The sequence below is a fragment of the Podarcis filfolensis genome (assembly GCF_964270895.1).
Source record: "Podarcis filfolensis genome assembly, chromosome: 10".
Taxonomy (NCBI): domain Eukaryota; kingdom Metazoa; phylum Chordata; class Lepidosauria; order Squamata; family Lacertidae; genus Podarcis; species Podarcis filfolensis.
Genome location: NC_139612.1, coordinates 51,146,352 through 51,170,708, shown reverse-complemented (window position 1 = coordinate 51,170,708; position 24,357 = coordinate 51,146,352). Strand labels below are relative to the sequence as shown.

General features: G+C 41.5%; 1 protein-coding gene across 3 annotated transcripts in view; it reads right to left on the bottom strand.

Moving 5' to 3' along the window:
• Window positions 1-2,640: 2,640 nt before the first annotated feature.
• The window catches only part of SLC41A2 (solute carrier family 41 member 2), a 43,956-nt gene continuing 22,239 nt past the window's right edge, over window positions 2,641-24,357 (bottom strand). For 2 of the 3 annotated variants that reach the window (XM_083574114.1, XM_083574113.1), the window contains 4 exons: window positions 24,130-24,209; window positions 16,003-16,134; window positions 14,697-14,845; window positions 2,641-5,686 (listed from right to left, as the gene is read on the bottom strand). In XM_083574114.1, coding sequence (XP_083430240.1) covers window positions 5,501-5,686; window positions 14,697-14,845; window positions 16,003-16,134; window positions 24,130-24,209 — 547 coding nt within the window. In that variant the 3' untranslated portion in view covers window positions 2,641-5,500. Of the gene's footprint in view, window positions 5,687-9,623; window positions 10,412-12,761; window positions 13,101-13,315; window positions 14,846-16,002; window positions 16,135-24,129; window positions 24,210-24,357 lie in introns of those variants that run through there. The other variant, XR_014539166.1, reaches the window with a different exon arrangement.

The following is a 24,357-nucleotide window of genomic DNA, read 5'->3' as shown; positions in this document are numbered from 1 at the left end:
TTTTCTCCCTTGCTGTTGCTCTCGTTGCCAGGCAACAGGAATGGGCCCGGCATGTGAGAGAAGCACTGAGCAATTACCTTCCAAGTTGTTAGCATCAATGTGCTTAGGTAAGATAAGGGAACTTCGGAAGATCAAAAACAAACCACAACTCTACCGTCTTGGACAACCGATGGGGGAGTGCTCATGGGGCTGTAGAGAAGGAGGCTCGTGAAAACGTTTGTGATTATGCTCTTTGCATAAATGCATATATTTCACTTGGAGAGTTAGTGTTTCAGGAAATTGGATCTGGGAGTTATTTTTCCATAGATGTGTCAGCTCCCACCACAAGTCACATAATGACCAAAAATACATCTGCAGATATTCTCAAATCAATGTACATCCAGGAGATTTTAACCTTATGTCCTTGAACAATGAAGTGTGTTGAAACAGAAACCATTTGAATTCTGCTATTTCTAGCTGTCTATCAGTTAGGGCGAGTCATTGGATTGGCAGGACTGTTTCACTGATCTCTCCAGCAGTCCAATTTGCTAACTTTTCACAGTAGAGTTTGCTGGTGCACAGGGAGAAAACTGTCCCCACTTTGCTGCTTCCCTGCTCCTGCTGTACTACCAGAAATAAGCCACAATTTAGCTTAACACTATGTCAAAACCCAGGCTCACTGTTTGTTGCCTCCAAACTAACAACAAACTGTAAACCAAGAGCAAACCTTGGTTGCAGCTCATGGCTTGTTTGGAGACAGAGAAACCTCAAGCCTGGGTTCAGATATAATGCCTAACTATGGTTTAACTCCAGGTAACTCAGCAGGAGCAGGGAAGGATCAAAACAGCCACAATTTTCTCTATGTGAACCAACACACTGCACATTCACCTGTAAACCATGGTTGAGATTGCCTGTGGTTTAAAGTGGGGGTACAGACAAGGCCAATGAGTAGATCACCGTTTAGTGTCCCACAAGCTAAGCATAACTGTGGTTTAAAAGTGATGCAAGCATGCTGTCCACCTTATCACATCATGCCTGAGAATTACTTCACGGTGAGCTCCATTTCAATTTCAGGAGGTGTAACATTTCCCAGAGCTGCATATTAATTGTGGCAAAGTGTGCTGCAATTGTAGAGTTGTAATCTATTAAACATTAATGTAATGTCATAAGCTCTTAGGTGAAAAAGCTTCTAAATATTTATTAAGACATGTAAATGTTTAAAGTACAATTTCAATACCAAAGAAGAAAACCTGATCTATTCTCTGTGCTATTCTGTTGCATGTCTTAATGGTGTTTTGCCAACTTGAAGAGTGCCCCAGTTGTTGTGGCAATCAATTCTTATTTACTCAAACACCCCAATTCTTTGATAAACCAGACGCTCATGATATATCAAAGGGAGGCACTCCATTGGTTGCCATGACCATCTTTATCCATCCAAAGGCCACCATTGCCCAGGACATGAACCAACAAGTCTTTACAAACCACATGTTTATAGGCCAACATAAAGCAAAGTTATGGTGTGACCATGAAGATATGTTATGGATATATTATAATATTGGCATAATCTAGGCCACCACATAATTTCCAACTAGACCTAGAATCAAAATTTAATTCTTCAACGTCAAAAGGAGGAATAAAATAACCTTGAACGTCTTAGGAAGATTGCTAGGTATGGTTCATTTATCAGTGGTCTCTCTGATCTCATATGATTGTGTTGTATGCTATTCTGGGCACTTTTAGTATTAAGCGTCAGCCACACCCAGCATTCAATACCAAATGAAAGACCTAATATTTCTAGCTAACAGCAATTGCAGATGAAACACGCTGCTTCTACTGCTTTCCTGAAGACATTCAGGGACCTTCAGAGCACCGCTGCACACATCCCCATTCCTGTCCTGCTCAGGTCCTCCTTGGATATGTGGTCATAACTGGGAACAAGAATGAACCTATCAGTTGTCACACTAACTGAGCCAAGCTTGTGCGTTTGTGGAAGAGGTTAGTGGCACAAAAGAAGTCCCAACCTTTGCATCTTATCCTTCTTCTGCTGGGCACCAGCAAGCTGTAAAATAATTATTAGAGAACTGTAGGGCTCTAATATAAAGGGAACTTTACAGTAAGTACAATATGGCCAAATCAAGTCCTTGCACGAGTCTTTTAAAAGGTATTCTTTGCATTAATGTTCTACCTGAAAACCCACCTCACACATAATGCCTGTGGTGCATTTAATGGCAGATGGTTTGCAGTGGTGGCCAAACTTTTTCCAAAGAGGGCCAGATTTGATGAAGTGAAGGGCTGTGAGGGCAACCGAAGTTGTTAACCTCTTTTTAGGATTGAATTTTTTGAGCTTTTTTATGATTTTACCCCAAACTTGTTGATCTTTTCTTTAGGATTGTTGTTGAGGTATTTTTAGGATTTACCTCGGGAAATAAACTGCCACAGGGGCCGGATTAGGCCCCTGAAATGGACTTTGGACATGCCTGGTTTAGAGGTTGCTGGTGCTGCCACACACACGTACCCTGGCAATTACTGCTTACCTTTCCTTATATTTCAGGTTAAGTAGTATGACAGAATGTTATTCTGGTCTGGTATATTGAGTACATCTTAGGCACCGGCATACACATATCTTGAGCCCCAAACAAATTAAAGTAGCACACATATGGATAGTGATATATTAAAAACAGAAGAAATTTTATTTGTATTTTTCTCAGAAGCTATGTGGGTTTGGTTCCAAAAACTTTAAAATTCCATAGCCTCTTCAAACATTAAAATATTTTTCATCAGACCATAATTCCACATAAAGGTAGCTCAACCAGAATTAAGCTTAATTGCTTCTAGATCTATATCCCCAAATAAAAGGATTCTGAGTTATCTCCAACTGCTTTTTAAAACAAAATGAATAGGAGTGCTATCTACAGTACTACAGACAATGTACCATTCTGATTAATGCTAACACAGACTAAGGGGAACAAGGGAACCTAGAGGACAGTCCAATTTTCCTTCACTATTCTGAAATATTATTTTATGTGCTAGCCTTGCAATTCCAGCAGCAAAGCAGTCCGGTCATAATTATGCAAAAGCTTTTAATGCTTTTAATGTGTGGGGAAAGTTATTCATGTAAGGTTTCAATTAGAAAGCCAAACAGCTGCCAGCATCTTGAACTTCTTTGAAGATGAGGGTACTCAGCGAGCAACTAGGCCTATGAACTTTTTTTTTGCTAGATCAATAAAAGTCAGCATGTGAAAACTGGGGTCTCGTACATAACTTTCACTGCCTAATTTGCATATCCACATTTGAAATAAATCAACTAGATGTAACTTGGATATCTGAAAAGGGATCCACCTTGTGCAAATTCCATTGATACTAATGGGAAGTGCAAAATGCCCATTCATCACAATTAAACTTGTATGGCCACATTTGTGGTTTGTGGAGGGGGGAGCGGTTGCACTGCCATGGTTTAAAAAGTTATTTGCTTCGTTTATAGAACACCCAAGGCAGCACACAAAGCCAGCCATAAACTGGGTAATCTTCCCACCAAACCCCCACATTCCAATAACATAAAAAGCGATAAGGCCTGTAATGTTTGGGATATAACATATAATGCTGCAGAGCTGCATTACACAAATGAATTTCAGGACTGCAACCTGCCTGAAAGTTCCCGTACTACAATGGGAAAATGTGTTGGGGTTTTTTACAGATATTTTGAAACACAAAACCTGAAATGGTGCAGACACGATGGGAGCTATTCATTTCTTTATCAGTGTGCCACAGGCACTAGTCAACAGGTACCTGTGATACTCACATAATCACATTCTACAAAGCACTAATTGCATCACACAACTGACATACCAGGCATGGGCAATGACATTTTCTCAGACCAAACTATTCTGGTTTATTTCATTATCAGTTATGAAATTCCCCCCGTTTGAGTGCTGGGGAAATCTATTTCTTTAGACTAGCACTGTTCTGAATTGAAAGATGCCTGAATCCTCCAGAATGTTAGAGTAGCAACCCCAATCATTTTCGCAGTAAGGGTACGATCCTATGATCCCTGCAAGGTTATTCCAGGAACTATAGGACATTGCAGACCTGAGCAGAGGAGGACCATCCTGAGAGGCTTCCTCATTGCAGATGTAGAAACCTCCACAGCTGGTGCTCTGAGAGGGGCAGGGAGGGACGAGAGGTGTTAGGGATGGATCTGGGATCTCTGGGATCCAAATTCCTTTTATCTCCTGACATTACTCACCCCACCAACAATGGAGCGAAAATGCACCAGCTCTGGAACTGGCATGCTTATTTTCTGTCTGATCTCCTGTCCTTGCTGGTATAAATCCAGCAGAAATTTCAAAGACCATATCTGCCAAAGATTCTTAAAGACCAGCTCTTCTTAAAGGCTAGAAACTTCTTAAAGAATAGACATGCCAGAGATTTTCCCTCCCCTGCCTCCATAAGGATTGCTCTATCCAATGATCATTTGGGGGGAAAGCCCTGAACAATCTCACACATTTTTACTCAGAAGCAAGTCCCACTGAGTACCGTAGGGTTTACCCCCCAAAAGTAAGAGCATACAGGACTGCAGACTAAAATTCCAGCTGCCACTTGCTGGATGGAATTGTGTGGCAGAACTACTTGGCTGAATATGTCCACGGTTTCTTTCTCTTCGACTATTTCTTAAATTAAAAAAAAAAACACCCTTTCACCAATTCTCTCTCTTCAGGATCCATATTGCAGTTCCCCCATAATTACATATCAAAAGCCCCACTTTTTTCTTCTTAATTTCCAATACTTTACAATAAACCGCAAAAGACAAAACTGAACATTTTTAAACTGTGCCATTGAACCTTTTAAAATACAATCATTAATACAACATTAACGTCCATGCATGATAGTACTGAGTTATCTCTGTTAGAAACTTCTTTCCCACTTTCAGCTGATTAAACAAGTTTTTGGAATAGAAGCTGCTTTATTCTGTCTCACCTGTGACTAAAAAGGAGTGTTGAATACCCTGTAGAATGTCCTGCTCGAACTTTTCTTTATTACATGCACAAATCATCTGTTTTACTTATTTAGCAAATGGTGTCTGATTCCAGAAGATTTAACTATAACTGTGAACCCATTATAAGTTGAAATGCAGTCAGGCTGTTCACTGAAAAGTAAATTTGTGATGAAGAGACACATCAGTGGTTAAGTCACATCTTTCTGCTACTAATTGCCCATAAACTACGTTTCTGGACTTTGTTTCTTGGTACAATACTGGCTGGCCTTTCTCTTTCTGTGGCCAGCAAGAAACAGCCACACTCCCCTGCAGTGTAAAAACATTTAAAGCCTATTTTCACACTTCCACGTCTCCCCCCCCCCTTTTAAAATTAAGGCGATTTGATATCAGGGCCACCTTTAAGTTACCATAATATCCGAATTCAACCACTGTTTTGGAGTCCTCTTCAGATGAAATGGTAAGCCAAGTGGTTGTCTCCTGTTTGTCATCTTCATCTAATGGGATCAGCTAGTGTGCTTGTTTGCATTATTAGTCTCCTACATCTCCATCTCTATCACCAATGAGCCACAGAAAGTGAAAACTCATGGCAAGTAAGGCAGTTCCAAGAAGATCACCAAGAGCAGTAAGGTAAGGGATAGAAAAACTGTCAGGATCTTTTCCTTTTTTCCAGAAGTGGTGAACCATCCAGTCAGCAATCCATAGCAACGTAAACACCTATGGCAAAATGAAAAAAATATATAAATCACGTTGACATGATATCTATGGCAGCATCTGAAATCCACTATTTCTACTAACTTATTTGAATAGAAAGGTTGAGTTCATGGTTCTTTATATATTTTGCAAAGATTGCCTGTAGGCCAAAAAATAGACAAGATTAAGATTTAAATCAATTTGGACCTTCAGGAAATAAAGACTTATAACCCAAGCTGTTCCTGTATCAAAACACACAAAAGATTTCCTGAGTCCAAAACAATTTAAAAAGCGGGCACGTCCACTGTGATTTTTGGTATACAGACTCAATGTTTCAAATACCATTTTGAAAGCGTGCGTTTTCTTAAATATTATTTAAATAGCTAAAATGGAAAATTAGATGTTACAGTATTAGGCACACTGAAATAATTTAATACTTCTAAGAGAATCCCTACCTTTGATTTGTACTACAAAAGAATTTTTAAGATGTAACCATATGGTTTTCAAATTAGCAATTTTCTGTCCCTTTTTCCATTATGAAATATGTATAAGTTATTCAGATACATCTCCCTGCTGAAAAGGCGGCTCTGTAGCCTCAGCTAATTATGCATGTGCTAGGTGTGCTCCTCTCTGCAAACCAAACAAATATATTTGAAAGCACATGTTTTCTTTGGAAGAGACTGTCAGATTCTTTGAGGCAGCTCCTCTTTTACCAAAGCAGGCAGAGAGCGAGACTAGGGACAGTTAAGCCAGCCTTTCACATCCCCATCCCTTAGAAGCTGTCCATCTCTGGGCTCCAAGACATAAATGTGACCAGTATCCTGGAAGGCGACGTTACATGGGGAATTGTTATGATTTGGGTCTCTTCTTTCAGTTGGCCAGCACCACAACATTAGCAAGGCGATCAAAGGCAAATCTGTCCCCCTCTGCCAAGACCGAAGTTGTGCAGGTTGTGGAGGACCAGAGTGGGTGGGAAAGTCTGGAAACAGATGTGACAAGTGGGAACATGCAGTGGCATTTGGGCAGAGATTGCATTACTTGGGGGGGGGGGATAATTATGAGAAATTCTAATAAAGAGGAGTCTAAGCTAACTAAAGCACATACCATTGTGTCGTTTATCTAAAAATGCTTTCGAAACTGAAGTTTCACATTCAAATATATTCCTGACTGCTCAGGACATTTGAGAAACAGCTATGTGGGGTATGAAAAGAGAAACACTGGAGGCAAGGTAATTGAAATGTTGCTTGTCCTTGGGTAGAAAAGGAAAGCAAACTTGAAGGAAAGCAAATATTTATATTACAACAAAATGTAGGTTTTTCTGCCTTCCTATTGTTGTAAAGAACCAAAAGCCTTATAGGCCACATTTGAACATTACGTTAAACCATGGTTTAGCATAATACAAACCACAATGAGCTGTGCCCCTTCCTCTCCCCTTCCCTTGCATGGCTTGCACTTCTGATTAACAGTGTTTTGTTGAGCTGTCCAGACTAACAAATAATATTAACATTAGTATTGGCTAGTTTAAAACAGTGGGACGCGGGTGGTGCTGTGGGTTAAACCACAGAGCCTAGGGCTTGCTCATCAGAAGGTCAGCGGTTCAAATCCCCGCGACGGGGTGAGCACCCGTTGCTCGGTCCCAGCTCCTGCCAACCTGGCAGTTTGAAAGCACATCAAAGTGCAAGTAGATAAATAGGTACCAATCCGGCGGGAAGGTAAATGGTGTTTCCATGCGCTGCTCTGGTTCACCAGAAGTGGTTTAGTCATGCTGGCCACTTGACCTGGAAGCTGTACACCGGCTCCCTCAGCCAATAAAGCGAGATGAGCGCTGCAACCCCAGAGACGGTCACAACTGGACCTAATGGTCAGGGGTCCCTTTACCTTTAATAGTTTAAAACAAGGCAACATCAAAGCATGGTTTCTGAAGCTGTCTGGTTTAAGTTAACCATAGTTAATGTTAACCACAGTTCTGGGTCCAGGCAATGCAGCAAACAGTGATGAATTAGAAGTAGAAGCAAAGTCTTGAACTCCTTTCGGCAACATGAGGGGTGGAGAGGTGGCGTGTGAGAGCCTGAGGTTTGCTGTGGCTTGTTCACACACACTACACTATGGTTTAGCACAATGTGTAAGGAGACAGCACAAATACACCTCCTTATATCTTCCAACCCCAAAACCCAGCAAAGTGAATCTGTGTGTATACAACTCACACTTTTGCCTTGCCTTAAGCTTCCATTTATAATATATGAACCAATTTGGTACCGATATTAATAAGCAGTTCTAAATTTTTTGTTTTGACTGCAGTCACACACAATTCTATTCCCTGGTGGGAAAAGAGAACTGGCACAATTACTAGCAGAAACCCACTGGAACTCTGCCCACTTCTGGTCTCCCTTATGTTCCATGCTTTTCTATTCCTGTTATGAATATCAGTTTGTTATCTCACGTAACATCTCCACTGCCTCTAAAACTAGTGATGCTGTGGTCTAATGTGGTTCATTCGTCCTTCACACTGAGTAACACTCTGGACCAATGATCCGTTTATCTAGGTTTTCCCATTATTTCACTTTTCATCAAAAATATATCAGATCTGTACATCTCTATTCTAAAAACATGAACAAGAACCAAACCTGGGTTGTTGAGTAACTAATGTAGTCCAGAACTGGAATTAGATTTAAACTGCAGCTCAGTTTTAAGATTGAGTCAGATAGTAGTTCATTAACATACAGTTAGTCCTCAGAAAGTGAGTTTAAACAGTGGATTTCCACACATTAAATCGGCTTTGCAAATGGTAAAACTGGTTCTCACGACACAGTCAGTCAGACCATGCAGAGTTTGGGTTGCCATGTGGTCCAAACTGGGACTCATGGCTAAGTCCTCTTCTCCCTAACTAGGAATCCTAGGCAAGGTTTGCCAAATATCCTAGCTCAGCTGACTTGCAGAAAAATATTCAGGACATGAAGAGTTAGAGCTTATCCACACTTATCTTTTGCCCTGCTCTTTCCACACACAGGTCCATGCTTAAAAGCTCTGTGTCCAAGCATTTCCCCCACAAAAACCTGCTCTTCGGTGCTCAATCTGAGCAAATGTCAATTCAGGTTTTCTGCAGACTGTCGTTTGCTCCAATCGAGCTTCAAAAAGTGGGTTTTCACAGGGAAAACTCTGGAGCAAAAAATAGGCTGCTTGGACACTGAGCTTTAATGTGCAGATGGTGCCTGGAAAGAGTGGAGGAAAAGTAAGTGTGGCCCTCACTTGTCAGGATACTAGAACAGTCTCATTAGGGCAATAAACATAGAGATAATAGGCTGTCTTTATATAGCTGAAGCAACAACGGTCAACACAAATGTGCTCTTATTATGCTTTTGTTAATTTTTCTTCTCAAAATGTATCACCATCTGCTTTTCGAATTTTGCTTTAAGCCAATTTAAGGGATAAATGTTCCCAAATGATATTTAACTGCCAGGGGTCTAAACAGAGTGTTGTTTTTAACAGAGAAGGGCTGGCAACTAATCTAATGAATTCTCTGACATACAAGAGAAGGAATATTCAAAACGTGCTGTTTTGCAGGGCAACAACAATTTTGATTCTTAGTGGATACAATCAATTTTATTTTACCCTGCCAAATTTATTGGGCAATAATGTCTAGAGTTTCCCATTACTTGTTTATTCCCAGAGCCCTTAACACAACTGTGTTCTGAGATTTGCCTCGGAGGTGTGAAAATTCCAGAGCGCTCTTTACTGGCTCAGCAGGAACCCGAAGTACAGAGGCTGCCTTTGAAAGTCACAAACCCTGAATCACAAAACTGACGGCTTCTTTACTCCAGTCTGGCCTTCAGTCTGATGATGGCTGACAAGTCTGAAAATGAAGCCTTTTTCTTTATACCCAGCTGAATATAGTTCAAGCAGGCTGTATTTTATTATTATTTTCTCTAAAAAAAAGTATCGTTCAATCATATGTACAGCTGTCTCAGAGAAGTTTGTCCTTTTTATAAAGAATACATCAATCACTTGAATGTATAACGTTTTTTGAGAATAGTTTGTATTCCACGCCAGCATTGCAGATGGATCCAAGTTAATTCAACAAATAGGGACTTCAGCAGAACATATTGTTTAACCATGCCAAGAATATATGCCATATGAAGTAATAGATATTTTATGCCACCTAAATTATAGAAATCTTCAGGGTACCTCTGAACTCATCTTGTGATGCAAACACATTTTGTGAGGGAATCGTGCATTGTACCTGGGGCCGCAGTGTTCCGTTACTAAAATTGATACAGTTGTTTTTTTGATATCGTGCCAAGTATCTAATATTCTTCTAAAATAGTCAGGCTCTTAGCCAGGAAAAAAAAAATAGTTGCACATAAATTCCACTGAAATCCACAGAAAATTTATTTTTCTGTTCAGGAATGTAGGAAGTTGCTTTATATGTAGGAAGCTGAGGACCTAGAATGTAAAGGTAAAAGGCAAAGGACCCCTGGACGGTTAAGTCCAGTCAAAGGCGACTATGGGTTTGCGGTACTCATCTCACTTTCAGGCTGAGGGAGCAGGCATTTGTCCATAGACAGCTTTCCAGGTCATGTGGCCAGCATGACTAAGCCACTTCCGGGGCAATGGAACACCGTGATAGAAGCCAGAGCGCATGGAAACGCTGTTTACCTTCTCGCCGCAGCGGAACCTATTTATCTACTTGCACTGGTGTGCTTTCCAACTGCTAGGTTGGCAGAAGCTGGGACAGAGCAACAGGAGCTCACTCTGTTGTGGGGATTCGACCCGCCATCCTTCTGATCAGCAAGCCCAAGAGGCTCAGTGGTTTAGACCACAGCGCCACCCGCGTCCCAGACCTGGAATGTAGTACTCATTCCACAGTTTTACGAAATCCATGTTTTAGCATGGCAGCTTCTACACTTTGGAACTGCCTGCCTGTTTATATGAGGTAGGCATGTAAACTGTACTCTTTGCTGTACTCTTTTGGGCAGGTACAAGACTAATGCCTGGAGGCTTCAATGGGCTAGATAAGGACCAGAAAATTGAGACTGAATCCTGATAACATATGAGTACTTTAAGAAGGCAGTTCTTTTGTCTGGGAACTGGGAAGATGATCTGTCCTTGACAGTCACACTTCCCTGAAGGAGCAGGTGTGTAGGCTGGGGGTACTCTGAGGTCCAGTTTCACCATTTGGGGCTCAGGTGGTTTCAGTGGTTAGGAAGCACCTATTTCTAAGTTTAGGTTGGTTTGCCGGCGACAACCTTCCTAGTCAGACATAGCCTGGACCATGAGTGACCACATTCTGCTAACCTCCTGCCTGGACTACTGCAATCTGCTCTACATGGAGCTATCCTTGGGAACAGTTCAGAACCTGGAGCTGCACATGTTGTGAGAGGTGTGGCAAGAAGGGATCACGTAACACAAGTCCTGTGCAACCTGCATGGGCTGCTGATTCGCAAACAAACCTCATTCGAGGTGTGGACTTTAACACACAAAACCCTAAGCTGATCAAGACCCATCTTCTTGATGCAATGCCTCTCCCTTCAATTTCCAGTGGAGGCCCAGCTCATGGTCCCTTCAACAAACATGGGTTCATTTGTGGCAATGGGGAAACAGGGCCTTCTCTGTGGTTTCCCCACATTGTGGAACTTCCTCCCTACAATGATAGGGCTGTCCCCCTCACTAGGTGACAGCTGAAAACACATCTGTTCATGAAGGATTTAGGGGAAGACTGTGAGTGGTGTGAATGTTTTTGACACTAAATTATTTTCACTGTTTTTTTAAATGATTGTAGTAGTGTTTAAATTAAGCATTTAAGGATTTTATTATGTGTGTTCACCACCCTGGGATCCTATAGAATGTGGGCTAGTTTATAAATGTAAACAAAGAAACAAAGCGTTGGCCTTAACTGAGCCCTAATAGTGAACAGTGGTCTGGAGGAATGTCTGGCTGGCTGGAACCCTGAACAGGAGCACTTCTGTTAGACAGTGTGGATGTAGGGAAACATTTGGTTGCAGGTTCCACTTGTTCCCTTTAATAGTAATGTGGGCAGTCCTGTGCCAACCAGTAGGATAGCAAACTAGGGTCAAACACTGATCAAAACAGTATTTTACTATATATAGAATAGAGAGTGGTGGGTTTGGCAGCTCTAAAACAGCTGCTGGGGGAAAGGACTTCTCTCAACAATTCTGCCCTCCAGTGTGATATCATAGGCCTTCAACTTGTTTACTATTTCAGAGTTACTTACAAAGACCAGAATGAGACAAGAGAAATTTATTGACTGCATTAATTCTATTGTTATTTTGTAACTGTGTCTGATAGGTTAGGTCAATTCACTAGGAAACACTTTTTTAAAAGAAAAATGAACATATTAATGCCTACTTTCAAGTCTAGAAAGTCACACATTTTCCTTAATGAAGCAATTTTAACCTAACACAAAGAACAGGTTCAGAATGCTGCCATAATCATTACAACGGAAGGAAAATGCAAATACAGAACTGCAGAGGTTTGCCCTAAAATCAATTGAATGAATAATGAATTAGACAGGACAAAGCAATGCTATATCAAATCAACTCACATTGGGGGAAGTTCATAACTGATTGTTGCTTTGGGGCATATATTTATTCTGCCTTTCTGGAAAAATTAATTTCAATTTCAAACACAGAATGCTTTCAGCTTACTTGCTAAAATGCAGGTGGTGTAAGATACAGATTGTGGCCTCAATATGAAGATGAAAAAAACAAACAATAAAGCTGTACTAATGGAGCTATGTTGGAAACCTTTATTGCTGAAGGTGTTGACATGCAACTCATTTGCTTGATAATTAAAATGAGAGTGATTTTCATAAGGTACTGAACAGGAGTAGGGTGGTGCTGCTGGTTAAACCACAGAGCCTAGGACTTGCCGATCAGAAGGTCGGCGGTTCGAATCCCCGCGACGGGGTGAGCTCCCATCGCTCGGTCCCTGCTCCTGCCAACCTAGCAGTTCGAAAGCACGTCAAAGTGCAAGTAGATAAATAGGTACCGCTCCGGCGGGAAGGTAAACAGCGCTTCCATGTGCTGCTCTGGTTCACCAGAAGAGGTTTAGTCATGCTGGCCACATGACCCGGAAGCTGTACGCTGGCTCTCTTGGCCGATAAAGCGAAATGAGAGCCGCAACCCCAGAGTCAGTCACGACTGGACCTAATGGTCAGGGGTCCCTTTACCTTTTTACTGAACAGGAGTGATTGGTGAGAAAGGGTATTGCCACATACCTGACCTCCTAGCAGCAGCATTACTACTTAGCGGGAGGGGCAGGGGCAAGGAAGCAGAGTCAGCACTGTGCGAGAACCAGATTGGTTCTGCCCATGCGTCTGCACAGCACTGACCTCCCGGCCAACCTTCCCATCCTGGGAAGGGGCAGTGACTCTGCTGCCGGAAGGCCAGGTGTGCCCACTGCCCCTCCTCACTGACCACTCCTGTTAGTCACATGTCTTACACAGAATGCTTTCAGCTTACTTGCTAAAATGCAGGTGGTGTAAGATACAGATTGTGGCCTCAATATGAAGATGAAAAAAACACACAATAATGCTGTACTAATGGAGCTATGTTGGAAACCTTCCCATCCTGGGAAGGGGCAGTGACTCTGCTGCCAGAAGGCCAGGTGTGCCCACTGCCCCTCCTCACTGACCACTCCTGTTAGTCACATGTCTTACAAAAGTCATAGCACCTTCAAAATTGATAGTCTTACAAGGGATTGCCAAAGCGCTTAGGAGTGGTAGCCCAATAATTCCCTGAGAACATACGTGGATAAACCAAGTAATATCAGTTGTTGAATTTCAAAATGATCCTCTCTGACTGGCCCTATAGGGGCTTAAGACTGGGAGGTGAGGTTTTTTCCCCAGAGGCCACAACTTTCAAAAGATGTTTAAGCAACCAAATTGTTTGTACAATGATTTCACTCCGGACTCTTGGACTATAACTGCTAGTGAGATTTCCCAGTCATGCTAGCTAAAAAAAGGGGGTGTATCGATGAGATTATATATATGAGAAGAAGGTAGAAATAAAAAAACCCCTAATAATGAGGCTATTGTATTAAGTGTGTGTTTGTGTTCTAAGCTACAAGGAAGGAATCTAACTGAACCAAACAGGACTTAGGTCTGAGTAAACATGTATGAGATTGCCCTGCCAGACCTTGGAGAAAATCTAATTCAGTTAAATGGAACTTATTTCTGAGTAGACATGCTTCTGATGACTGCAAGACTTGCAGCCTAGTATATAACCTCAGCATGTTTCAGCAGACATACCACTCGGCTGTGCAGGCAGTTATTTAGGCACGCACACAAAATTAGGATTGGGGTGCAAATTAACCCTGAACTATACATATCATCTTAATAAATGAGTAATGAAACAAAGGACTCAAATGCCAAGCTATCCTCATCATTGCTACCAAGGTCTGCTGGTATAAGGGGCTGCCACAGCTGCCACAAAACAACATATATGAATAGTGAAAGATGGAGAGTTAAAAGAGCCATTGTGTGCACAGCTTACAGTTTTTCAGTGCCTGACTGGCAATGCAATGAGGTTTGTGAATGCTAGTACAGCTAATAAAACAATAATAACAGAGATGTCAATTTAAAAGACAGAAGACTGCTCTGTTAATAACAGAAAAAGAATGAAAAATAAAAAGAACTTGATGGAATATTTTCATACAATATGATTCCTGCCATAATGCTACACAGATTCCTAATACAACCTAAGTAAGAAAGAACTGCAGTTCAGGTGCTAAATAATTCTAACAAAAAACATGTTTGTCTTGACCAAAAGATGCAAGTATCATAAAAAAGCAAAAGGAAGTAAGGCAGTTGGAGGTGTGGGGAGAAAACAATAGCTCAAGAATCCTTCAAATTAAAGGTGCAAAAGTTGATGTGCGCCATAGCAACTAATTACACCCCAGATGGATTAATAATGGGAAAAGGTATTGGCTTGTTCTGTCTAAAATGTTTGAAAACAAACTTTAAATGTAACAGTCCTTGGACATTAATAATAATATTTTCAGATATTTTTATCCTTACCTGTAAAAGGGCTGTGAACAAATATACCACTATGAAGATTGGAGTCAAGGACGTGTGACCACTCTTCATTAAATGAATAGTATATAAGAAAATTAAATGCCCAGGAATCACCAAGAGTAGAAGAACCTGGGCTGATTTATTATTTACTCCTGAAAATAAGAATAAATAATAACATGGTCAGCTTAGTGCTTTAGAAAAATCACGTTTTTGACAATATGTTAACCTTTCTTTGGTAGTAATACCATTAGGATTAGTTTTAAACAGGGGCCAGCAAGCTTTTTCAGCAGGGGGCCGGTCCACTGTCCCTCAGACCTTGTGGGGGGCCAGACTATATTTTGAAAAATAATAATGAAAGAATTCCTATGCCCCACAAATAACCCAAAGATGCATTTTAAATAAAAGCACACATTCTACTCATGTAAAAAACACCAAGCAGGCCCCACAAATAACCCAGAGATGCATTTTAAATAAAAAGACACATTCTACTCATGTAAAAACATGCTGATTCCTGGACTGTCTGCAGGCCGAATTTAGAAGGCAATTGGGCCAGATCCGGCCCCTGGGCCTTAGTTTGCCTACCTATGGTTTTAACCAATCAGCTCCTATAAGTTCCAGAAAACTATTAAAAATTAATCATTCATATATATATATATATATGAAGCAAAATGTTAAAATTCTTACTCCTCTATAGTTAACTTCCTTCTAGCAAGCATCAGAATCTTACAATGCTTCTAAAAATACTAAGGGTGGCATTCAACTAAGCTTTACTGAGAATAAACATATTAAAACTAACTTGATCATGTTCATTAATTTCAATGGTCTAAGGCTACAATCTTAACCCCATTTACCTGGGAATAAGCCCCAATAAATTCAATAGGACTTTCTTCTGAGAAGACATGGTTAGGACCACTCTTTTAAGTCTCCATGTGGTCAGAAAATTTCAGAGTTGCTGCTCAAACACAAAGAATGACTACATATGTATGTTATGGCTAACTTTTCAGTGATGGCATTATTAACCAGACCGGACCTGAAAAGGAGGAGGAGGAGGAGGAGGAGGAGGAGGAGGAGGAGGAGGAGGAGGAGGAGGAGGAGGAAATTCTGACTTCCTTAGGAATGTTGGGTCCACTGATGGCAAGTAATTTCATCCCTATCAAATACTAAGGTCTGAAAAGGTTCCAGAAATTCCTAATAAATGCTTTCTAGACAAACTTCTGAGACTAATTATCTCTTAAATCTCTAGCATTTCTTCATTTGGCAGCCGTCTAATTATGGGATTATGCATTAAAGGGAGATGCATAACACATACCTGTACCGCAATATGTCCGGCATGGATAATAGCAACCCTTGGCTTCTTCTGGTAATTCTCCAGGAACACTATGTAAATGTAAATATGTAGAAATTCTGCTTGCTTGAATTGCCACTAGATTACCACCAATACCTATATAATACAGAGGGGGAAAATAAATTTAACTGTTTATTAATAATTAGGTAACAATGCAGCATAACAAATCTAGCATTAAAGATCCTGCTATCTCTATCTGTTTGCTTTATGCCTGTCACATAGCAGGCAAGACATACATACAAACAGCAGCCTCTCATTTCATGATGGTCAGCTCAGCTGAGGACTTACTACTACAGTGGTACCTTGGGTTACATACGCTTCAGGTTACATATGCTTCAGGTTACATATGCTTCAGGTTACAGACTCCGCTAACCCAGAAATAGTACCTCGGGTTAAGAACTTTGCTTCAGGATGAGAACAGAAATCGGGCTCCAGCGGCACAGCGGCAGCAGGAGGCCCCATTAGCTAAAGTGGTGCTTCAGGTTAAGAACAGTTTCAGGTTAAGAACGGACCTCTGGAACGAATTAAGTACTTAACTCGAGGTACCACTGTACTGCTAATGGAGCTACATGGAAAAAAGAGGGGTACAATGCCAACTGAGGCAGTTTAAAATCTGATGAGCCTTACAGAACAGGCCTTACACTAGTAAGTGTCAAAAGCAAGAGATCAGGAGCCTATATAATGTGAACTTCAAATCATCTATGATGAAGGACCAGGTGCGCAGCCTGGGAGTCATTTTGGACTCACAGCTGTCCATGGAGGCGCAGGTCAATTCTGTATCCAGGGCAGCTGTCTACCAACTCCACCTGGTATGCAGCTAAGACCCTACCTGCCTGCGGACTGTCTCGCCAGAGTGGTGCATGCTCTAGTTATCTCCCGCTTCGACTACTGCAATGCGCTCTACGTGGGGCTACCTTTGAAGGTGACTCAGAAACTACAACTAATCCAGAATGCGGCAGCTAGACTGGTGACTGGGGGCGGCCGCCAAGACCACATAACACCTTGACCTTGAAAGACCTACATTGGCTCCCAGTACATTTCCGAGCACAATTCAAAGTGCTGGTGTTGACCTTTAAAGCCCTAAACGGCCTCGGCCCAGTATACCTGAAGGAGCGTCTCCACCCCCATCGTTCTGCCCGGACGCTGAGGTCCAGCGCTGACGGCCTTCTGGCGGTTCCCTCATTGCGAGAAGCAAAGCTACAGGGAACCAGGCAGAGGGCCTTCTCGGTAGTGGCGCCCGCCCTGTGGAACGCCCTCCCATCAGATGTCAAAGCGATAAACAACTACCTGACATTCAGAAGACATCTTAAGGCAGCCCTGTTCAGGGAAGTTTTTAATGTGTGATATTTTAGTGCTTTTTGGTTTCTATGGAAGCCGCCCAGAGTGGCTGGGGAAACCCAGCCAGATGGGCGGGGTACTACTACTACTACTACTACTACTAATAATAATAATAATAATAATAATTTGTAAGTGGTTTTAGGCATATTTCTCTCGTTCTCATCTAAGCACTTGGAAAAAGGACACCCTTACTAACCAGCTATATGTACAATTAATGTCTGTGTTGGCACATATTAACCACTTCCTCCCAATCAAGTAACAAGGAGGCAATCATTACCTTTCTTTTTACTTTTTGTTCAATGGCTCTCAAACCATTCAATCCAAAGGAGTACAGCACTACCATTCCGTAACACAAATGCAATCTGTTTCAACATATCATGTGAAAGTGATAAGGCTTTGGAAAATGGCTCAAGACTCCTAAGTTCCATTTATGTAACACATTCTAGAATCATATTGTGCTTGTAGGAGTGAGTCCTCTGCAACGGAGGGGCTGAGCAGGTGGTGGTTCAGACCACTCAGTTACTCTGGGGAATAAAGCAATTTGCACTCCGGATTCTGTCAGTGAAAGCCTTGCAGAGGGGATGGGGTGGCTAAGGGTTGAGGAGAAAGAGGAGCTGAGGAACAGAGAGCCCTGAGGCAAGGGGACTGGAGAAAGGATGCAAAGCAGGCAATAATAATAATAATAATAATAATAATAATAATAATAATAATAATAATATATTTATACCCTGCCCATCTGGCTGGGTTTCCCCAGCCACTCTGGGCAGCTTCCAACAAAAGATTAAAAATACATTAAAACATCAGTCATTAAAAACTTCCCTAAACAGGGCTGCCTTCAGATGTCTTCTAAATGTCATACAGTTGTTTATTTCTTTGACATCTGATGGGAGGGCGTTCCACAGGGCAGGCGCCACTACCAAGAAGGCCCTCTGCCTGGTTCCCTGTAACTTCGCTTCTCGCAGTGAGGGAACCGCCAGAAGGCCCTCAGCGCTGGACCTCAGTGTCCGAGCTGAACAGTGGGGGTGGAGACGCTCCTTCAGGTATACTGGGCTGAGGCCGTTTAGGGCTTTAAAGGTCAGCACCAACACTTTGAATTGTGCTTGGAAACCTACTGGGAGCCAATGTAGGTCTTTCAAGACTGGTGTTATGTGGTCTTGGTGGCTGCTCCCAGTCACCAGTCTAGCTGCCGCATTTGGAGATACATACAATAAGGAGGAGAGGAAAGTACTATTGGAGACATGGAACCGGAGTAGTAAAGGGCTACTCAGGGAGAGGGTGCTTAAGAGGAGGAGGAACAGGAACAGCTGTATTCTAGAAAGACCAGTCAATAGACAAGATGGCTTTCAAAAAAGCAGGAGAAAGCTGTTAGTAGGCTAGAAAGAAGGGCAGCAGACATAAAGAAAAGAGGACCCAAGGGGAAAACATAACTAAGACAACACAGAAGCCTAGAGAGAGGATGGGCTGTGCTGTGTCAGCTCAAGGTTTGGGAGGGTCCTTGGGCAAGACATCTCCATGGGCCCCTCTACCTTAGGACTTATCCACTCTTCCCTTTTGCACTGTTCCTCTGTGTCCGAGTGTGGGGTTTGGTTGGTTCCCCCCCCCCAAAAGCTTACCCTGTGAAAACCTGTTCCTTAGCACTCAATCAGAGCAAATGCCAATTTGGGTTTTCCACAGACTGCTGTTTGCTCTGATTGAGCTTTAAAGAGCAGGTTTTCACAGGGGGGGGGCTCAGATGCAGAGCTTTGCAGTTTGGATGGTTCCTAGAAAGAGCATAGGAAAGGTAAGTGTAGATAGGCCCTTAGTGACTCTACCTCCTTGCAGCAGCAGGCCCAGGATCTGGAGTGTGGACCCTCAGCAAATACTCGACCACGGTGACCCTTGGCCAGGCCTATGCACAGTTCGCATGTGGACAGGTGGGAGGTGGGCAGGCCACAAAGCCCATGAGAGCCCTGTCTAGCTCTCAACAGTGGATTTCTGCCCTTTGTGTCACTCCAGCCTTGTGATTTGGCAATGATCAAGAAGTGGTGAGTTTATACAGGAGCTGAATTTCGCTTTTTCTCTTGGTGCAGGCTTACAGAAAAACCTTAAAGCCCTTAAAACCAGTCGTAGGGATTTCTTACAAGTTCTTGAATGGTGTGCAGCTCACTGTGATGTTAGAGACATGCCGTGTGCCTCCTATTTTCTTTATTGCAACCATCAGGGGCTCTGGAGTTGATTGGAATGGTGAGGCAGGAGAACAAGGTGCTTAACTCTTTTCTCTCAGGCCATTTCCCCCAACAAAATTGCCTCAGCCAACTGCTCTTCTTCCTGTGAGAAAAAAGATACATGGATCTGGTGCCCCCCTTCCCCATACTACCAAGGGAGAAAAAGCAGTAAAAAAAGGCAATTTTGATCACAGAAGTAGCCTGAGAGGAAAGATTTAAGTCCCCACAAACTACTGTTCTGATTAAATTTGAAGCCCCCATGCAGCTACAGTAAAGTTTAAATTATAAACAAAAACTGTGAGAATGCACATTAAAAAAAAAACTGTTCTTTGCCCAACAGATTCCTTGGTGGCATACCAGTTCTTAAAAAAACAAAACAAAAAATATATAATATCCTTAATACAACAACATAAGCACAAGGCAATGAACTACAAAACTATTAAGCAAAATGGGGTCATGTCTAGTCTGACCCTTATTAGTAAGTCAAAAAATAGAAACCATTGCCTTTTGCCATTGGTGTACAGCATGCTGACTATTTGTTAATTGATTCTCTCAAATCTTGTTATTAGTTCTTAAAGGACTTGTGTGTTACAAGTTTAAAACTATTCTATATTATTTTGAACTTTTAATTTGATCTTGTTTCCTTCAAGAAGTAAGGATTTCTTGGGTTTTTTTGTTTTGTTTTTACATAATGGACAATTTGTTTTAGCTTCTAATAGCTTCTCTGCTAACATGCCTGTTGAATTACCTGACTTGTTCAACAGACTAATTACCTCAAGAAGAGTAGCAGAAAGCTATTAAATAGGTACATGTGGTAGAGATTAGCTTGTGAACACAACAGCTTGTCCATATACCAAATTATTAGCACAAATCTTTTGCAACTGAATGACCTCTTTTAAACAGGTTTGGCTATAGAAACTCAAAAACTGACCATATGAAGGGGCGGAAAGCTTCTGAATACAGGCATAAAGACTTCCCACCGGGGTGGAGAACCTGTGGCCCTCCAGATGTTGTTGGCTGCCACCTCTCATCAGCCTCCACACAACGTGGGTAGAGTCCAGCAGCATTCAGAGGGCAGTTAGTTTCCCAGCCTTGCTTTGCACAGCCCTCAGTGCTCAAAGCACACATTATTCCTATTGAGGTGTACCCCAATATTATAAGGAATGATTTTGCAAGTCCATGGGACTGAGTAGACCTGTATACCATTGCCCTGCTGGTTTCTTAACATTCACATGTAAAAACTATGCACTGCAATTCCAGTTTAATGTCATTTTTCTCTTTAACTGAGCTCATCACAGCTGTGCCTGCAATGCGTAACAAGGTCAGCTTAAGGGTGGTTGGCAAAAACAAGTGAAGGTGCCTAATGCTCAAAATCTCAAGTAGTTCCTCTTTGCCAAAGATGTTCATAAAGAACCAGTAGCCTAAAGTCTGTCAAAATTTCCCACCTAATGTATTATTTCTTTAAAGACATACTTATTTATTCCTTTACAGTGGTACCTTGGGTTAAGAACTTAATTCATTCTGGAGGTCCGTTCTTAACCTGAAACTGTTCCTACCACTTTAGCTAATGGGGCCTGCTGCCGCACAATTTCTGTTCTCATTCTGAAGCCAAGTTCTTAACCAGAGGTACTATTTCTGAGTTAGCGGAGCCTGTAACTCGAAGTGTCTGTAACCTGAAGCGTCTGTAACCTGAGGTACCACTGTAATTGTTATTTCGATTTCTAACCCACCCTTCAACAATTCATGATCCCAGGGCATACTTATCCTTATTACTGCTATTACAAGACAGGAAAATGGATATGAAGACATTGAAACATCAGACAAGAGTCACAGATTGCTGCACAAAAGCACGGCGCAACAATTCCGGACACAGCAACTGGCAGCAAATAGTACATAATAATAAAACAGTTTAAGTATTCTGGGAAGCCGGAGGGTACCAGCCCTTTGACATCTCAAAGTCAAAAATAATTTGTTATGATACTTTTCTGCTTGAAACATGGTGTTCCTCTGCAAGCACACAGAACCACTTTCAGCTTAAGGTCCAGATTCAACCTGGCTAACCTTTCAGGGGCCACATTCTGATGGGAGGCAGGGCAAGAGGAAGAAGGAGGCAGAGGTAACAGCGGGCAGGGACAAAACAACTGAGCATTTCTTAAAATGTGTTTTATATATGCATAAATGTTACATACATTTTGCATATTGTACATTCTAGTCCTTCCTAATCTTAGTGAGACTTGTATGAAATATATATATATGTTAAAATTTTAATTCTAACCTTAGAAAGTCACAGAAGGTAGAAGGGCACACTGAAATTATTGAATGGCGGTGTTAAATGATGTTACATGATTAGCATTTTGAGGGGCCTGGCAGGCCAAATTGGGGCCATGGGCTGAAGGTTCCCCATTGATGCCATATAGGCTGACCCTATGCACATTTTCTCAAAAGTAATGTGGTTGGAATGCACCTGAGAAATGACATTCTGTGACATTGCTCTTAAGTCCTAGATCAGACTATTAGGAGTCCTTAGTGAAAGGAAAAATAACTGTGTTTGTTTAAATTACTTTGGTTCTCCACCTCAAAATATGACATATCCCAACAATACTGTAGCTAGTTGTCTCTAAGTGAGGGGGGGCGAGCTGTCACAGTAAGTCTTTTAAGATGTTTTAAAAGTCTATAGCAGGAAAACTCAGTGGTGCCAAACATGTGATTTTTGTGTGAGAGGCTTGAGATGGTTGGCATTTTTCTTAAAACCACAGTTCCTGCGCTATGCACATGGGCAAGAAATTCAAGTTTAAATGAAAGCTGCTACACTTGCCACTGAAAAGGACAGCTTAGAAACACAAACCTTGAACACGCAAATAGAATGGCAGCAAAATGTGAAGTGCCCCTAAGGCAGCAAGTTTTAAAATCCAGATTTTTAAAAGTAAGTCTTTGGTGGGCTTACCTTGAGGAAAGAAAAAGAAAAACCTAGAGTGTGTATGTAATGAAAGGAAGGGAAACTTCTAAAAGGAGAGGGGCAAGAAATCACTCCTCAGACTTCCCAAGTGTGCTTTTAATTAATCACATTAAGGAGAACATGCCTGGCAAGACTGCAAACTAAAACACTAAAGAGGAACAACGCCAGGTAGAAAAATGGCAGCCTCTGACTAAGTTATTTCTTTCCCCTGCCCCAATAATGCAGTACAGTGGTACCTCGGGTTACATACGCTTCAGGTTACATACACTTCAGGTTACACACTCCGCTAACCCAGAAATAGTGCTTCAGGTTAAGAACTTTGCTTCAGGATAAGAACAGAAATCGTGCAGTGGCGGTGCGGCGGCAGCAGGAGGCCCCATTAGCTAAAGTGGTGCTTCAGGTTAAGAACAGTTTCAGGTTAAGAACGGACCTCCAGAACGAATTAAGTACTTAACCCAAGGTACCACTGTACAGTGCATGTTATAGAATGACTTGATATCACTGTGCTAAGTGTTTCCTTGCCCTCATAGGCCAGCTTTGCACAGTGGAGTGGGAAAATATGCAGACTAAGGATATCAGGGCACTAAGGTACTTTGTGCTACACATTAGAGAGTGGGGTGGAGGAGGACTCAACATGGACTGGCCCCGATAATCTAGAAGGAAGTTGAAATCTAGTTGGAAAATGATGTGCTCTGTCATGCTAATATATTGCACAGGCTAATCCTGAGGGAAGAGGTCAGTGCAAACACACAGCCTTCAGTCTGAGGAAGTGGGCTTCCAGTAAGAGGCATGGCTAGTCTAATATATTTTATTGATGGCAATTCCCTTTCAAGTTGGAAGCCAAGAATGAACAAATGTCAGTTGGATAAAACGTTCTTTCGAACATTTTTACCTTCTGAAGCCTTGACGCAATGCTGCTTGGAGGCCTGTGGAATTCATTAACTGCCAAGATTCCGAAGAAGATCTACATTTAAATAACTGGAAGGTTTCCAATATACTTCTCCATATGCTTTTAAAATGTATGTGCACACACACACAAAATCAATACTATTTCATTCACTCAACACCACCACTTTGCAAAGCTATTCTAATACCCTGCTGTGCTTTTTCATGCTATTACATATTATCTAATAAACTGTACTTGAATGGTGTGTGGTATATAATCTCATCTCTGTGAATGATTCGGAATAATGGAACATAATTGCTTAGGTATATTGATGGGGCACATTGGACTGTAGCAATGTTACAATATTTTGAAGATACTAAAGGCACTTTCTACCTACACAAATGGATACAAGTGTACATTTCTAGGATAATATTTTAAAATCTGTTTTGGGGGTTCTAAATGTATAAACCATGACAGCTTTTTTTAAAAAAAATAATAATTCATTCTCGCTCACAGTCTGAATGTATATTTATCTTTTCCTGTGTCGCAACACAAAACCAGGAACTGTTTTTACTCTGAAATTATAGTGTGACCGTACAGTAGTAGATACCCACCCACTTATGTCTCAATTTAGTCTAGAATATTCTTTTATCTCACCAGCATGCATTGAGCCACAGCAATTTTAAGAAACCCTGTTTCTGCCTTACCATTGATTACTGGAGTATAAACAACAATCCCAACCAAATTAGGATCAGATACAGTTGTGTCCAGAATAAGGCCACCAATACTGAAAAAGAAAGTTCAAGGTTTGAAACACAGTCAGACAGAATGCTAAAAATAATTCCAATTCTAGGAACAATGTTATTTTTTTAAAAAAAAACTATTCTGAAACTCTATATTACTCTACTGTCTGCCTGAGGTTTATTATATTTTTG